The following is a 17,146-nucleotide window of genomic DNA, read 5'->3' on the forward strand; positions in this document are numbered from 1 at the left end:
GACAAGTCTCATTTCATATATTCATTTATACAGAATTCCTATATCTTCTCACGTGACCACAACATATGAAAGTAAGTACCTGAAAACTTAATATATGTTACAATCACCTAGAAACTGAAAGAACTACAGATGAATATCTGGTAGGGCAATGCCCTGCCTATGAACCAACAGAAAATAGGTTGCCTACATATGATACAAAAATACACTCTTGGATTATTTTCTGTAGGAACAGCTAAGCAGTATGAATTTTTCGAGGGAAGTTAGTGCTGGTTTGTTTGAAGTGTTAACAAATGCAAGTGTTAACAAAAAAGAGAGTAATGGGCTAGATCATGGGTAGGCAAACTAAGGTCTGGGGGCCAGAACTGGCCTAATCGCCTTCTAAATCGGAATCAGCATGTTTTTACATGAGTAGAATGTGTGCTTTTATTTAAAATGCATCTCTTTGTTATTTGTGGGGCATAGGAATTCGTTCACCGCCCCCCCCCAAATATAGTCTGGCCCCCCACAAGGTCTGAGGGACAGTGGACCAGCCCCTTGCTAAAAAAGTTTGCTGACCTCTGGGCTAGATCTTTCATGATGAAATGCTGTTAACAAATAAAGAATTTGTTTCTTCATTTGTAGCTTCTATCATAACAGCCATGGTTTTCCCAGTAGTGATGTATGGAAGTGAGAGCTGGACCATAAAGAAGGCTGATCGCCGAAGAATTGATGCTTTTGAATTATGGTGCTGGAGGAGACTCTTGAGAGTCCCATGGACTGCAAGAAGATCAAACCGATCCATTCTGAAGGAAATCAGCCCTGAGTGCTCACTGGAAGGACAGATCGTGAAGCTGAGGCTCCAATACTTTGGCCACCTCATGAGAAGAGAAGACTCCCTGGGAAAGACCCTGATGTTGGGAAAGATGGAGGGCACAAGGAGAAGAGGACAGAGGACGAGATGGTTGGACAGTGTTCTCGAAGATAGAAACATGAGCCTAACCAAACTGCGGGAGGCAGTGGAAGACAGGAGTGCCTGGTGTGCTCTGGTCCATGGGGTTACGAAGAGTCAGACTCGACTAAACAACAACAACAAATAATAACAGAATTCCCCACAACTTATTCAATTCCCGAATAAATATTATCATTGGAGAATGTAAGTGCTGGTGATGATATAAAATGAAATGGGGTTTGCAAGGGATACATTCCCACTGCAAACAGAAGTAGAATAAAATCTGTGGATGTTTGGTACCAGTGGCTAAGGCTGGATATGGGGGGATTTTAAGAGGAACTTGGAGTCAGAGTTTGCCCTCCGTTAACCTACAGGGTTGCTGGTGGTTCTTCAGGTTCTGTGCAGGTGATTTACTAAACACTTTGTAGGTTACATTCAAACAGACACAACTCCATCTAGTCTGACAAAGTCATACACACAGTACGCAGACACACACAGCACCATTCATGTTCTTCTGACCTTTGTTGATCCAAGATTAATGGTGGTGATGGATGCAGCAGCTGCAGCAGCTGTTTTCTCTGAAGAGTCCGCCTGGTGCAGGATGCTCCACAGAAGAGTCACAGATGACATGATCATGTGAAGGATAGACAAGATCCCACTGCGGGCTTCTAGCATATGCTTTTGGTCTACAGTCACCAGAAGCTGGTACCAACAAAGAAGAGCAAAATATATCAATTACTCTCAGTGATACAGGAAAGTGCCTACCTCCTCCACGCATGTACAATTCTGCCTTTTCTCACTTTGGGTCTCTCCTCTCCCTCTTAGTGTGCACTGAGTCGAAGGCTTAGAACTTTAAAATATAGGCATAACACTAATAGTTTCCTATGCTTCATGGCAGTGGGTATACTAGGGCCGACCCTATCATTAAGCACCTGCACATCCAACAGGGGTAGTAAATTGGCATTCATTTCATTTATTATTATAGTGTTTTTATTTCCAGGGATGGAGAGATGCTTGTGTCACTTTCAGCCTCAGGTGCCAAAATAACTTGACAACCATGGGTACTATATTCCTCGTCCTCAGGTGGGTGCAATGTCCTGCTCTACATCAAGAAGCAAATGTCTTGAGATGGCCCTAAGGGCTGTACCCAGAATTAGCACTGCTGTTAAACCAACCCAATGCACATGAGTTGTAAGGAAACCATGCAATGTGCAGACTTACTGGGTGCCACTACAGAACACAGCAAATTACGGGCTCCTAAACTGTTCTCATAAGCAAAGGACATATAGAAGGGTTTCCTAAACTTAGGTTTCCAGTTGGTTTTGGACTACAACTCCCATCATCCCTAGCTAGCAGGACCAGTGGTCAGGAATGATGGGAACTGTAGTCCAAAACCAGCTGGAGACCCAGGTTTGGGAAACCCTGATCTAGAGGTATAGTCAATTCAATAATGTTTTCCTCCCTCTCAAATGACAAAAATAAATGTTACAGTTAAAACACATGCATAGACAGACACGGTCAAATCCTTGAACATGCTTACCTGATGATACTGTGCAGTTGGATCCAGCAAGCAATAGTGAATAACAGTTGTAATGCCTTCCAGCAGAGTGAGCATCATATCTGGTGGAGTAACTGATGCCATCCAAAGGGGCCTAAAACACAACATTGAATTTGTTGCAATTTTCAAGGGAACAAATTAAACATTTAAAAAAATGGCCAAGAGAAAGAGAGACACATGCCTGCTGCTGGATAATCCTGTTTCATATCTGTACTGCTGAATCAGGTTGTCCAGGTTCCGGCAAAGCTGGAGGGTCACAGAAACCACCACTCTTTGGAGCACCTTCCCCATGTAAGGCAGGGAAGAGGTAATGAGTCCTATCCACTGGGGATGCATCTTACAGGCACAGTGCTGGTGCAAGGCTCTTATCACGGCACAGAGAAACATGCCTTGGGAGGTGATTGGCTGAGAGTGCAAATACTGAAGGGAAGTCATTGGCTGCTGGGGGTTGATGTGCTCCAAGTCCGTCACGACAAAGTCAAAGCCTGCCTCGTTCTCCTCGGGCACAGTCATCACTCTGTGCTCCAGGACAATGAGCCGCTGGAGGACTTTCAAGAGCTGCGACTGCAGGGTGCTGCCGTTGTCCAGCTCATCCTCGGAGAAATTGATGAGGCTGTCTTCGGAGTAGCCTTCCTCAATGGCCGCCATATTTTTCCCAGCGACCTTCTCGCTGTGCCACTTCTGGGCGCTGAAGATGGAGGAGAGCAAACAGTGCAGAACCACTTTCTGCACCTTGCATTTGGACAGCATGTCCGAGATGAAGCTGGGAAAGCCCTTTGTGGAACTCTCCACCACTTTGGCCAGCTCGGCAAAGAGAAGGGTCAAAATCTCAATGCTCATCATCTGCATGTTGCGGTTCCCTATCAGGTCTTGCGGGGAAACTTTCACGTGGGTTGGATAGTGGCTCCGCATGTAGTACAAGCACAGAGAAATGAGGATCTCTATGTACATGGAGCTACGGAAATTATGGTTCGAGTCCACTGGGATATGGCTGTAGAAGTCTTTGCCCATAACCGATATGCGATGTCTGGCCAAAAGATTCTGAAGTAAGGACAGCTGTGGGGTATAGGCATTGTTGACGCTGGTGGTGGAGATGGCATTCACAAAAGCGGAAGGGTTTGTTTTCAAGATGGCTTTAATGGCAGAGAAAGCATAGAGAGTCCTTGAGGAGTCATACACCTGAAGGTACAACAGCACATGCTGGTATAAAGGATGGATATTAAAGTGGGGCGACTTTCGCATTCCTGGTGACCCTGCGTCACTCTCGATTTCCGAGATCTCTCCCTCTCCGCAGCTGTACCAATTTTCCAAGTCGAGGCCATCGGTGAAGAAAACGCTGGTTTGTTTAAGCTTTTCAGCTTGCACCTTCTTCTTCTCGTCGTCTTTCTTCTTGGCTATTTTGACTTTGGGCTTTGCTCCCGGCTGCTTACCCGACTCTTTCACGATGGTTTCTTTCTCTGATGTTTTTTCAGGGAATTTCCCTTTAAAGCTGAACTGGATGCTGCTGTGGCTTCTCTGCCTAGACTTGGTTTCCGCTGACGCGGAAATCGGGTCACAGAGACTCTGCTCGCTTACTGAGATGCAAGGGGAGGAATTGTTTCTGGAGATTTCGTTGGAAATGCTGTCCAGTCCCGTCTCGGTCGAGGCAGATAGCAATTGAGAACTGTCGTTGCTAAGCAAACTGCTCTGGCTGTCTTGAATGTTTGGGTCTTCAGTTTTAGCAGCCTCTTCGGAGGGATCCAAAGCATTTAGCTTAGTGGAGGCATCTTCTGAATACAGGTAATGCTTACCTGGTTCGGTATCTTCTCCAAGCCCACTGACAACCTTGCATATCAAGTCAGTGACCACCTGCTGGACAATTTCATCCGGCGAATCTCCCCTCAAATGCTGAGAACTGTCTGTTGCCATCAGGCTTTCAGCTTCTGCCTCGAAGCTTAGGTTATCCCCAGCGGATGACTGGGAACAGCCAGAGTCAGAACTCTGCATTATTTCTATCTGATGGTCGGGAAGATCAAAATCAGATGCAACCATAGGAAGAGTTTCACTGCTGGTACTCAGTAGGGAGATCCTGTCACTTAATGGGTTGACTGTAAGACTGAAGTTCTCCATTTCATCCATGGCAAGTTGCTTCTCGTTGTTCTCTTTAGCAGTAATGTCTTGTTCCTGACTTACCGGCATGTGGGCAAATGCTTAAAAGAAAAAGGAAATTTAGATGTGATGTTTTCCTACAGACACTGAACAATTAGTTCCCTAAATCACATAACATTCCTTCCTTGCTAAAGCAGCTTTACAGACGGTTCACTCTGATCATTTACAAGTTAATATACAAGCGTCCTATTCAGAGGCTGTATAAATGACATTTAGGTAGCTATCCCTCAGTTAAGTCTAAATGCTCTGTAGATGGGTTTACAGACCCAACAGAGCTCTGGATCAGGGCCCACCTGTGTTGCAAATATGAGCAATTACTTACAGAAGTACAAAAAGCACTCAATGCATATTTTTAAAAATGTTCTAAATCTGCAAAGCAAAGCATTTAACCTCTGATTAAATGTTGCTGTTGGACTTTGACATCTGTAATTGATCAAAAAAGCAGAAGATAATGTATGGGGGGAATATACAGACATTGTGCTTGGTTTATGGTTTAATTATCTGGCACGTCAAGAATTCCACATTGTTAGAGAATAAATTACATTGTGCAGTAGTGCATTGTGGATGAGTAATAAACAGAAAACAATCCATACCAGAATTAATTTTTAAAGGGTTGGTTTAGTAAAACACAGAAATTATAACCTGATGACCAGATCATCAATAATCTATCATAAATGTAACTGAAGAACTTCCCAGTTCATAACCTATAAACTTGGACTAAATTCCTCTTGATAAACAAGCTTATCAATAATCCATTAAATCTAAAAATAAGTTAAGACTCTTAGACTAGATGACAGTCCACAAAATAGGAAAGAAATAATGTTTAGCGAAGACAGTATCTGCTTCAGTTTGTGGCACTGTTACCATTATTGGCGATTCCCTTCTAAACTAATACAGTGGTACCTCGGGTTAAGTACTTAATTCGTTCCGGAGATCCGTTCTTAACCTGAAACTGTTCTTAACCTGAAGCACCACTTTAGCTAATGGGGCCTCCTGTTGCCGCTGCACTGCCGCTGCACAATTTCTGTTCTCATCCTGAAGCAAAGTTCTTAACCCGAGGTACTATTTCTGGGTTAGCGGAGTCTGTAACCTGAAGTGTATGTAACCCGAGGTACCATTGTATGATGTCTAAATTGAGATGCTTCAAGAAAATGGTACAGTGGTGCCTCGCAAGACGAAATTAATTCGTTCCATGAGTTCTTTCGTTGTACAAGTTTTTTCGTCTTGCGAAGCACCACTGCATTTAAACACTGACAACGGCGGGGAGGGGCGGGGAGAAGCAGGGCAGCTGCCGCAGCCGGTACCTCAGACTCACCCGCGCCTTGTGGCCACCGCGCGACGCGACTGCTGGAGGGCGGCGGGGCTCAGGAGCGCGACTCCGGCTCCAACGCTGGCTTCTGGCGGCAGCGGCTCTCTGAGAGGAGCACGCGAGGGCGGTGGACAGCGGCGCGAGGCAGCCGGAAGGTGGGAGGGAGCCGGAGGAGCGGGGAAGCGAGCGTGCGTGCGTGCAGTGACCGTCGCCATGACAGGAGAGGCAGGGCTGTTTCGTCTAGCGAAGCAAGCCCTTTGGAAAATCCGTCTTGCGAATCACCTCAGAAAACGAAAAACCCTTTCGTCTAGCGAGTTTTTCGTCCTCCGAGGCATTCGTCTTGTGGGGTACCACTGTATCAGGACAGAATACTACCAGAGCACTGCATCTTCCTTTCATACCATTCTAGACTCCACGCCATCCTCTCCAGGATCAGTAATAGCATACAGAGCATTGATCCAGCTACTAATTCATGGATATATTTCATTTGTGATATGGCCCCATATGGAAGTGCAGGCAACCCCCAATTTGCTTGGGGGTTGCGTTCTGGGTCATCGCACAAGACAGCAGAGCGTATGTAAGCCCGCCCTGCTCTAGGTCCGACCATGCTGTGTATGCCTTGAACGTGCACAAAATGGTCATTGTCTGTATGATGGAGTATTGTAAAGGCATAGTAGTAAGGCAGATATGTGAAATTAGGGTTTTTAAACACAGTACTTACAATCACCACAGTTAAATTTCTGCATAAAATTATTTTCATTTTCATCCTCAGGATAACAAGATGGTTTATTCCAGTAACATTCAGCCTGCACTCTCTGGACAGAAATGCGCTGAGTTTTTGGATGGAGAAGCAACAGAAGCAAAGGTTCAAGGACTCTTGCAATGTCGTGACGTTGGAGCACTTGATTTAACCAGGCCTGACCAACTGACCAGGTAGAACCATCCAAACTGTTAAGGCTGTCCAGCATTATAAACAAGGACCTGAGGGTGGAAAAAAAATTCCATATAAAAACCACAATGGTTGTAACTATGGGCATCAGCCTGTAGTTTCTTCAGTTGGGGAAACCTGGCTGAACAACTTGACAGACACTTCATCTACTGCAGAATGGGAGGACTCTGCAAAGGTCTAAGAGATGACAGAGGTCTCCCTGGGCTATCTTTCCATTTGGAATTGGGAGAAGAGCGACATGGCTCTTCCTGGGTAGAGACAATTAAACTCTGAATATTTTTGCACTATCTTTGAATCCAACCAACCTGTCAAATGAGCGGCCATACGATGAGGACTTGTTAATATGGAGGTCTCTGGTGAGGTGCCATAGCACTGCAAACTTGGCATGAGCTTCTGCCCTGATTTTCTGCAGAATAAACAGACAGATAACATGGTTAAACAATTCACTGGAGGAAGTATGGAGGGAAGTGGAAATCTAAATCAGAGCCAAGTTGGAACACATGGAAACGGTATAATCAAGTGATTGCTGCGGTTAAATCATAAATGAAATCACAAGCTAGCTTTTGGTTCACAATTTTCCTTTTTGTATCTTTCCCTCAGTACAGTATCAGAATAGGAAAGCAGAAATAAGAGGGCAGAGCGGTATGAAGCTTGTTACTTATTTAGTGGCATCCAACAAGCTGGACTAAAGACAGTACCTGAACAAAATTAGAGGAAGAGCCAGGCTGGTTGCAAAGAACCACACTGGAAAGAAGGAACTATTTATTATTATTATTATTATTATTATTATTATTATTAATTACGACTCTACTGTTAGGAAGGAAGATTGCCTGCACAAGAATTGCACCGTTCCTCACCAACACCACCGTGAGGCTCCCATGTCTTGCATTTTACCTGCATAATCTGCAATGATAATATAGGATTCTAAAATAGTTTCACTGCCTCAATTCCTAAATTTAACGCACCTCAAAAGAGCGTAATACATGTGAGCCAATATTTACCTTGTCTCTGTGGGTCAACTGTTGACTGATAACATCCTCGCAAATGCTAGATGATGGAACTAGATTGTGCAACTGGAAAAAAAGCTCCACACTCTTCTGGTGATGTTGAGGAGTTCCATCACCCAGCTGGTCCCATAGTGTTAATGCCACATGCTTCGGAAAGGAACACAGGAGAAATACACACAGACACAGTTATAGCTGTCTTATCAGAGTGAACAGCTGGGGGGAGATGCCTAGGTGTAGCCCAGCTGATGGAATAGTAGAAAAACACTGAGATCCAAATGTGATGTAGGTGCTCCTCTACAATGGGAAGGCACTTCTGCTTTTACAAGGTTTTCCCCGATTTCTGCCAAGTCTATCCTCTTGCTTCCACCCCCAACACATCCTATATTCTTCCACAGGGTCCTCTACCCCTCAAAAGTGGCTTTTCAGGGGGTTGCACAGGGAGGTTAGTGTGAAAAAGCCTCACTGTTCAAGCAGAGTTCCACCCATGAGTTTTTGGGTCCAAGCCTTTATAAGGCCCGGAAAGAAATTTCTGTAAAATGCAGTAACAACATCTGTTTCAGCAGCAGTTTCATTGCAAACCGCTTGGTGCCACAGTAGCAGCAAAGCCCCTTGTGCTGGGTTTCCCAAGCGCCCTATAACTAGCTGGCTGTCAGACACTGGGAAAGTGCTGTGCAGTGGACTTTGACAGGGGTGGGGGTGGAACAACAGGGTGCTGTTGCGCTCATGTCCTGCTGGAAGGCTTCCAACAGGCCACTGTGAGAACAGGATGCTGGACGAAATGGACCATTGGCCTGATTCAGCAGGCTGTTCTTATGCTCTTATCAGGATTGTTGGTAAAATGCTTAACAAGTAGTGTAGTGAGTAATCAGCTTCAGAGCAATGTATTAAGTTTCATTTAACCCAAAGCAGTGATAACAGTCTCGTAAGGTGCAAAGTTTGGGTGCAGTACTTAGAAATTAAGTACCTCTGAAGTTCAGAAGTGGGTCACCAGGTGGACAGAACTGCTGTGCTAGTTTCCCAGTAGGCAGATAACTGTTGGAAGGTGGAAGGGTGAGGTATTAGGGAGGTCAGTGTGGTGCTAACACATTGGCAGGAGCACCAGACTGGCTCGCTGGTGTGTTTGCACCATGCCACCCTCCCTGCTGCCTCATGAATATGCAACAGCAACCCACCTGCTGGGATGCTAGCATAGTAGCTGTGCCCCACAGCATAGTAGCTGTGCTCCACTTGACAAGCTTCTGCAAAGGTCCTACCAAAAATCAATAGAATTTAAGGACATAACCTTGTCTAGATACAATTAAAAAATAATAATTCAACGTTTCCGAACAAGCCAACTTCAAATCATAGGTTATGAAGCTGGCTTACTTTCCCAGCTAGAACTTGCTTTAAACTAACAACTAATCAGGCTTTGTAGAAAGTGAAAATAAATGTTGCAGAGGTTCTTCGGCCTGGCACATTTTTATCATTACGGAAGCTGTATGACTGTTTTACTGTACCTTGAAAAAATCTGTCTTTTCAGCCATGTATCGGAGGTTGCCTTGAGTGAGAGGAGGTCTGATCACAACAGCCACCCTTCCTTGGTTTGGACTCAGAGGCTGTGGTGCTTCCACACTATTCAGATTTTCTCCAGTGACAAAAGCAACGGACTGAGTCAATCCCACTAAGTCCATTATTAAAGAAATAGTGACACCTTGGATGCTGAAATCACTGGCTTGTCTGCAAGCACCCATAAGAGTCTGGAGCCACAAGGGGGGCTGCTCTTCTTCACAATCTGAAAGGAAAGGGCTTCTATTAAAAAAAAAGCAGTTCCTCTTATATTGGAAAATTATATTTATTCCCACCCACCACCCCTCCATCTTGCATATCTCCTGTACCACCATCAGCTACTTCAGATAGGTTAAACTCTAATGGGAAAAGTAGAATGAGCGAAAATAAAAGACTTTGCAGAAATGTATCACAGTTTACTCTGCATGTCTAGCTGGGCTTTTGATGGCCTATCTTCAAACAGCAGACCAGCCCTGTGCTACCCCAAACAGGTAGGCTGCTTTTGAAAATCAGTGTTCAAAAGCAGTTTCAGATGTAGTATGGAGAGGATGCTTTTTGATATTTTAATTTTAAAAAATCCTGATGCATATATGCAGTAGGCACTTGGGCATACTGAAATGGATCACGGCCACCATCTAAATTTGTATTGGATCTCAAGGGATCACGACAAGCAACCATATCACACAGATAATGTTGAACAGGAGGAATAAGAGATTAATTGCAGTCTAAAAATGATAAAAGGAATGAAGGGAGGCAGTAATACAAATATGGTCCCCATCCTAGAACTAAGATGTACGCCTTAGTTGCACACATGGGGTTGTATCCAACTAAGTAATACTCAAGTAGACCAACTGAATCAGAAGACATGACTTGTTTAAGTCCATTGATTTCAATGGGTTTATTGTGTGCAATGCATGGACTGTTCCATTTATTTCAATGGAGATATCCGATCTGAACGTGCCTGCTGATCTGCAGACTCCACTGAAAGCAGAGGGTGGAGGTTCATGGGCTAAGTACACGCATCAAAATTCCCAAGCTTAAATGCATTAATTGCCCTCCAACCATGAACTAGCTGCTTTCCAAAATCATCCATTCTATTCTTCTTCTTTATCTATATCCAACATAGATATAGGTCCTTAGGCATGACAACTATAATCTGTGCTAAAAAAACCCAAACACCTGACATGAAACTGAACAACAAAAAGGTGGCAAGATATAGTAGGAATAGCCAATCATATCATCCAGATTTTGCTGGACTACAACTCCCATCAACCTCAGCCAGCAAGGTCAGTGGTTGGGGGTGATGGGAGTTGTAGTCCAACAACATCTGGAGGGAGCAGAATAATAAACCAAAACTCTAATAGTTGGGTAGTTAAGCACTTATGGAAGATGGACTAGCAACTGCACACCATCACTGTCACTGGAATGGAGCTACTTTAATGATATGGCTATTATTTCAACTATGGAAACCTCAGGTTGGCTGTTGGGGTGTGTCAGTAACCTCACACGGATTGTACAAAAGTGCTTCACAGTAGGCCCCTTGGGGATGAGGTCTTGGAACCCTACACTGCACATGAAGAAGGTTCTTAGGCTCAACCCCCAACATCTCTAGCTAATAGGAGCAGGAAGTGGCTACACCTGAGACCCTGCAGAGCCAGTGCCAGTGAGAGCAGACAGCACAGGGATTAATGGACAAATAATCTGACTTGGGGTAAGGCAGTTTCAATGCTTCCATATGAGACTTTGGAGGGGGGGGGGGGAACTACAGCTAGAAACCGATTTCAGAAAACAAAGCTTTCAGAAGCCCCAGAGAAAATGAACGCCTGTTCTTTGAGACTAACTGACACAGAATACTACTCCTGGCCCCTCAACCTTCTTTTGAAAAATGAGATACTTTGCATGCATCAACAAAGCCGTGAAGTTTTCATATGTATTAGATACTCAATACAGGAGCTTATTAACTGCAAGCAACCGTATCACACAGCAGATGTGAAGTGTGAGAATAACCTACACCAAAAATACACTGGAAGTGCATCAATTTACATCTGATGTATCCTAATGTCAAACATACATACTGATAGGAATTAAGCAGGAATGGTGCCTAAGTCTGAAGCAAATCCTTTCCAACAATTACCCAAATCAAAACCCAGTATACCTCCCATCAAGCCCTTTTTTTACTAGGAAACATTTCCTTAAAGAATAATAATAATAAAGAATAGGAAAACTGGGTTTGTGCACAAAGAGAGAAAGAGAAACAAAAGGTAGTCAAAACTGGTTTTACAAAAAGTGAAAGATCAAACCTGAAAGGAAGTTTTAAAGGGGAGGAGATTAACAATGTAGGAAATTACTCACCAATATCTGTCTGCTCAGCATGTATTTCTGATGTGTGGTTTCCCTCTGCAATGTAAACTGGAAAACTTGAGCACTCAAGGAAGAGCTGACATGCAGCAATGAAGGCAGAGAGGTATTCTTTTGGCGCTGTCTTCTTAGTGGTCCTTTTCCCTTTAGCTGCATCCCCTTGTGACTCTCTGGTACACTGTGCAGCCTCTCCTTTCCCCCTGACGAGGTCCTCCTGAAGCTCAGCCGCTAAAGGCCGAGACAAGGAGTTGCTTAGAATGATGTACAGGTTGATAAATCTGGTTAAAAACTGCTGGACATACTCCAAACAGCACTGCATTGCAGTCTTCTGAACTGTTGTTGTCTTCCCACTTCGAGATCCTGTCCCCTGGGCCATCTTAGAAGACAGCTGAACAATTGTTTCCTCGGAACCCAGAGTGGAGACTGTCTCAGTCTCTGAAGAAGTGCTGCCTATAATGGGGAGGCCAGTTGTTCCAGGCCCCCCACTCAGCATCCTGTCAATGTCATCAGTCGTATCTGCCTGATACTGCACAAACTCGGTAAAGCCACTTTCGGATGACCGGCTGCTTGGAGGATTTTCACCATCTTCAAACACATCGTTTGGGTTCTCTGCAGAAACTGGTGGCATCTAATTGAGACAAGAATAAGGAAGGAGCAAGAGCTGAATAAAATCAGAGGTGGAAAGCAAACCGTGTCATTTTGTGTGTTAGCAAACGTTGTTCTCTAATTTTCACCAGCTGTCGTTTGTTTATAGTTTAACAGCAGGTGAGTTCAGAAAACCAGTCTCCGCAACCCACAGTGATTTTTTGCCACCACCACTTAAGGGATCCTCACCGAATTTGACGGGATTCCATACAGGTGGCAGGCAGGTCTCTCTGGGAGAGTTTCCTACAGCCAAGGTGCCACCACCAAGAAGACCCCATTCCTAGTAGCAAACTTGTCTCATTTCACTTGGCAGGTGCACACAGAGCAGAGCCTCTGATCTTATGGATCAGGTCTTTTACACTTCCGGGGAAACAAACAAACAAAAATATGCATGCATATTCCTAACCTCTTAAGCTTTTCTGTGTTTCTGGTGCACATGGCACACAAAGCTATCTTTTTTCTAATATAAAGCCCGCAAGGTGCATATGTGGCAGCCAGTCTATTCTTGAAGTAGGCCACAGGTTTTAAAGCAACAGAATGGGAGCTAAGCTTATAGCAACCGTTTCAAAAGTTGGAGCTGTTTATTTTTTAAAACGAAGAGTATTTTCTGGATTACCTTTCTTTCTTCCCATTCTTTGACGATGCTGTGCCTGCTCGGAAACTGCAAGGCACCGTCAGTACCAGCGGACAACAGCGGAGGCTGAACTTTGCTAAGAATCTTTGAGCAGAGTTTCAAGGAATCTGCTAGCTCAGACAAGTGCAAAGTCTGCAGGTGGCTCGTCAAGGCAGAGATCATCCTGAGTAGCAGCTGAGGCAGATGTTCCGTTTGTATTTCAATATAGGTCTCCTAGCAACAAAATACAATTAGAACTGGTATCAGTGGCTTCTGTAATTTATCCTTTCTACGGACTACAAGTTTCAATAGTTCTATTTTTACAAAATTTGAAAAAAGAAAGGAAATTAAGGCTTGGTTAAAAAGCAACAACTTTTAAACATGGGGTGATAGCTAATTCTGTTTGTCCACTAGCAGGGAGGACTGCCAGTGGCGCAACGGGGGCTTCTCCTTCCTCTCTTACTCCCTACAGCCTCCTGGCCACTCACCCAATCTGCTTTTGAGGGGTGGGAGACATCCTGGATCAGATGGCAGGGGGGGAATGGAGTGCTGCAAAAGGGAGGAGAAGAGGAAGGGGAAACTAGCTTGGCACAACACTAGGTATCACTCATGTTATACATATGAATTTATAATATTAAATCTTGATCACTTAACAAATTCAGTCACAGTATGCAAGGGGAAAGTCATGCTGTGGGAAGATGGGTTTTATGGGGATGTTTAGAGAACCTGTGCTGATATTTGCTAAATACAGACCCGTGTATATCTGTGTATCTATCTATCATGTGCATAGAAGCCAACTCTTAGGGGCCATGGAGGCTTTGCCCCCCCTAAAATATTTGAAGGGGACAAACCCCACCCAAGTTGATGGGCATTGCCATTCAAATGGTGTGCATGCACCATGTCATATGATCAATTATGTGATCAACTTTTTTGTTCAAGTTGGCACCCCTAAGCATGCCTACTTATGTGTATTTATAAATAAACAGGTTGCATGTATGTTCAAGCATAGGAGAGTAAGCAGCACAGTCTTTAAAATATTTCAGGAAGGATGGTTATTCTCCCTGCTGTTTAATCTACATTTGACACAGTTGTTATAACAGCAAAGAAAGCAATATCCGGGAAGTGCATTCAGCTGTAGTGATTTGAGGGCTTGGAAAATATGATAAAACTCCCAAGAGAAGTGCAACTCAGTGTGTCTGATGAAAGTGAGAAACAAATGTGCATTTATTGTGTAAAAAAAACGGTTGTTTGAAAACACTCTAAAACTACAAACTGATAACAAAACTACAGAGGGCAATCAAATATTCACGATTCTTTCACATTTAATATTACCAAAATATATACTGTCAGAAACATGTAAACGGATCACTTTTAATCAAAAGAGGAAAACAGTCTGAATGCCATACCTGACAAAGCACTCTCATACTTCTAGTAGGCTTTGAAATGAGAAAGCAAAGAGTTTGAAGACAAAGGAGAGATAACAGGAGGCAAAAAACCCCAAACATTTCTAAGAGCCTTCATTAAGATATACAATGTTGATAGAGAAATATGATTGCGGCATGCATAAAAAACAACTGCTATCTAACAAGTTTAACAAAATCACAGCGCCACATATCCTGCTGTCAATTAGCATAGTAATAGACAAAGGAGGAGGGATGCAAGAGAAAGAAGTGAGGCTGAGCCCACAATCAAATAATAAACAGATCTCTGTGTGATAAAATCTCATTCTTAAAACTAAGACCCTACTGCAAGGGGAGTCTCAGGGGAGTCTTCCGGTGGCCACGTGACTGTGAGGGGGCCGAGGCCAGACGGAAAAGTGGGAAGAGCAATGTAGAAGAGTTTTAGCTCTGCAAGGTTAGCTAGTTTCTATACACACCAAGACATCCCTGTCTATCGTCCATCTAGACAAGCAAGAGTCATCGGAGTTGAAGACACATTTCAACCATGCAAACACAAGCAAGGAGGGGCATGGCCTGGGGAGAGTTGCAAGAGCCAGACAGAAAGGACCAGAGGGCTGAATTTGGCCCCCAGCTTCCCCACCCAGGCCCTATCATATCACTTTTGAAGCAATGCCTGCCCACTTTGCTGGATTAAAGACCTCTTTCATGCCACCTGGAGGGTTACCTAGCTTAGAAAACCACAGAGTAGTGGGAGGAGAACCAAGTTGCGAGCAGTAGAAATCTTACCAAAGATACTATATCCAACAAAAAATCAACTAGCAGGCAGAAATTGGTAAGGGGGAGTTCAGCAGGTTCACTACCACCTCCAGGCACAGTCTGTAGTCGGGCATGCAGTGTCCTCCTATGAATTCAAAGCATAATTTATTCATTGGTAGCAGTGTGGCTGTGTAACTAGTAATATTAGCAGAATATTTGGCCCTGCCGAAGTCGCTGAACTGCAACTCCCATTAACTTCAGCCAGCCTGGCCAACGGTCAGGGATGATGGGAGTTGTAGTCTAGCGAAATCTGGAGGGCCACAGGTTCTACATCCGTCAGATAGATTAATTACCAGAGACAGATATGTAGCACCGCACGTATCCTTGAAGTAATGATTTGCAACGGAATCAGTTCGCACATTCAGCTGCAAGTCACCAGGCACTGAATCATAACACGACACACATGCACATGGAAACTGACACCAAGAGTAAAGTAACAATCTAAGTATGGCAAGATTCCTCTTTCTAAAAGATCTATACAGCATACTTTGACAACTTAGAAGCACAGTACATAGGTTTTTTAAAAAACGTAAGCGTATCAACTCAATTGTGCTCCTCTACCAGCACCCAACAGTACACAAAACATCTTCAGTGAAATATAACTTACCTACAACATTCTTCAAACCAACGGGCAATGTAATCCCACATATAGTAAGGCTCAAAAGAATTGAACAGAAGATTGGCAGTTTTAATCAGCTCTGCTGTTTTCTTATTTTCCCTCAGTTTGCTGAAATAAAAATGTAACAACAGTATTCAGAACAAAGTAACCTTGGGTGTGTCACCGTCTCTCAACCTAAATATCTCACAGGACAGGTGCACAAATAAATTGGAGAGAGGAAGCAGCATGTATCCTGCCATGAGCTCCTTGCAGGGAAGGTGGGATATAAATGTAACAACAAATAAATGTGCTACTTTTAGCACGCACACTTTGTGAATGCTCTCCCTAAAAATACCGGCTCGGGTCGGGTATTTTAAAGGTAAAGGCAAAGGTACCCCTGACCGTTAGGTCCAGTTGCGGAGGACTCTGGGGTTGCGTGCTCATCTCGCTCTATAGGCCGAGGGAGCCGGTGTTTGTCCGCAGACAGCTTCCGGGTCATGTGGCCAGCATGACTAAGCCGCTTCTGGCGAACCAGAGCAGCGCACGGAAACACCATTTACCTTCCCGCCAGAGCAGTACCTATTTATCTACTTGCACTTTGATGTGCTTTCAAACTGCTAGGTTGGCAGGACTTTCAGTATCTGATCCAATCCCTGACCTGCATGACATATCAAGTTAATATTGCAACTGCCCACATCTGCAAAATAATTTTGCATGAAAGGCTGCTGTTCAAGAAACTGGGCTGTAGGAAGGGATTTCTCTTTTTTCCTCTCGACATAGCCACCTGCTCAGCTGAGCATGGTCCTTGCGGAAGGAGGAGTCCACCTGCAGATCCAGCTCTGCTTTGCATTGAGTATATAATGTCCTAAATACTTCAATCAGTACATCCTCTAATATTACAGGTCCTAAAAGGAACAAGAGAAAAAAACATCAATTATATTAAAAATTCCATTGGCTACTATCCGAATTCACTTTATCTGCAGTTATACCAATTGTACAATTCAATAATGCACAACAAAAGACACACAACTTTATCTATGCTTTCTATTTGGCTGAAATATGTTTAAAGCACACTGAAAACTGTTGGAAAGGATGACGCTGCTACCACTAACTAAAGAAGGAATGTGATCTCCTGGCACTGCCAGTACAATGTAGTAACGCGTTTTCTATGGCTGTGTTGATTTCAATAAAACTTAATATGTGCTGTCATTAAAGATTTAGGCTATGATCTTAACCTCAAAGGCATCGTAGCAAGCTTGTTTTAAGACTGTG

At 43.9% G+C, this 17,146-nt stretch overlaps 1 protein-coding gene across 13 annotated transcripts in view; it reads right to left on the reverse strand.

The window, feature by feature from the left end:
* Positions 1–17,146, reverse strand: part of DOP1A (DOP1 leucine zipper like protein A) — a 127,814-nt gene that overhangs the window by 18,643 nt on the left and 92,025 nt on the right. For 6 of the 13 annotated variants that reach the window (XM_083431114.1, XM_083431112.1, XM_083431107.1 and 3 more), the window contains 13 exons: positions 16,659–16,779; positions 15,884–16,003; positions 15,247–15,361; positions 14,467–14,496; positions 13,064–13,294; positions 11,797–12,430; positions 9,396–9,670; positions 7,894–8,046; positions 7,198–7,298; positions 6,665–6,924; positions 2,668–4,675; positions 2,469–2,580; positions 1,448–1,630 (listed from right to left, as the gene is read on the reverse strand). In XM_083431114.1, coding sequence (XP_083287240.1) covers positions 1,448–1,630; positions 2,469–2,580; positions 2,668–4,675; positions 6,665–6,924; positions 7,198–7,298; positions 7,894–8,046; positions 9,396–9,670; positions 11,797–12,430; positions 13,064–13,294; positions 14,467–14,496; positions 15,247–15,361; positions 15,884–16,003; positions 16,659–16,779 — 4,343 coding nt within the window. Of the gene's footprint in view, positions 1–1,447; positions 1,631–2,468; positions 2,581–2,667; positions 4,676–6,664; positions 6,925–7,197; positions 7,299–7,893; positions 8,047–9,395; positions 9,671–11,796; positions 12,431–13,063; positions 13,295–14,466; positions 14,497–15,246; positions 15,362–15,883; positions 16,004–16,658; positions 16,780–17,146 lie in introns of those variants that run through there. The other 7 variants (XM_083431108.1, XM_083431117.1, XM_083431116.1 and 4 more) reach the window with 3 other exon arrangements.

The sequence above is a fragment of the Podarcis tiliguerta genome (assembly GCF_965153285.1).
Source record: "Podarcis tiliguerta genome assembly, chromosome: 3".
Taxonomy (NCBI): Eukaryota; Metazoa; Chordata; class Lepidosauria; order Squamata; family Lacertidae; genus Podarcis; species Podarcis tiliguerta.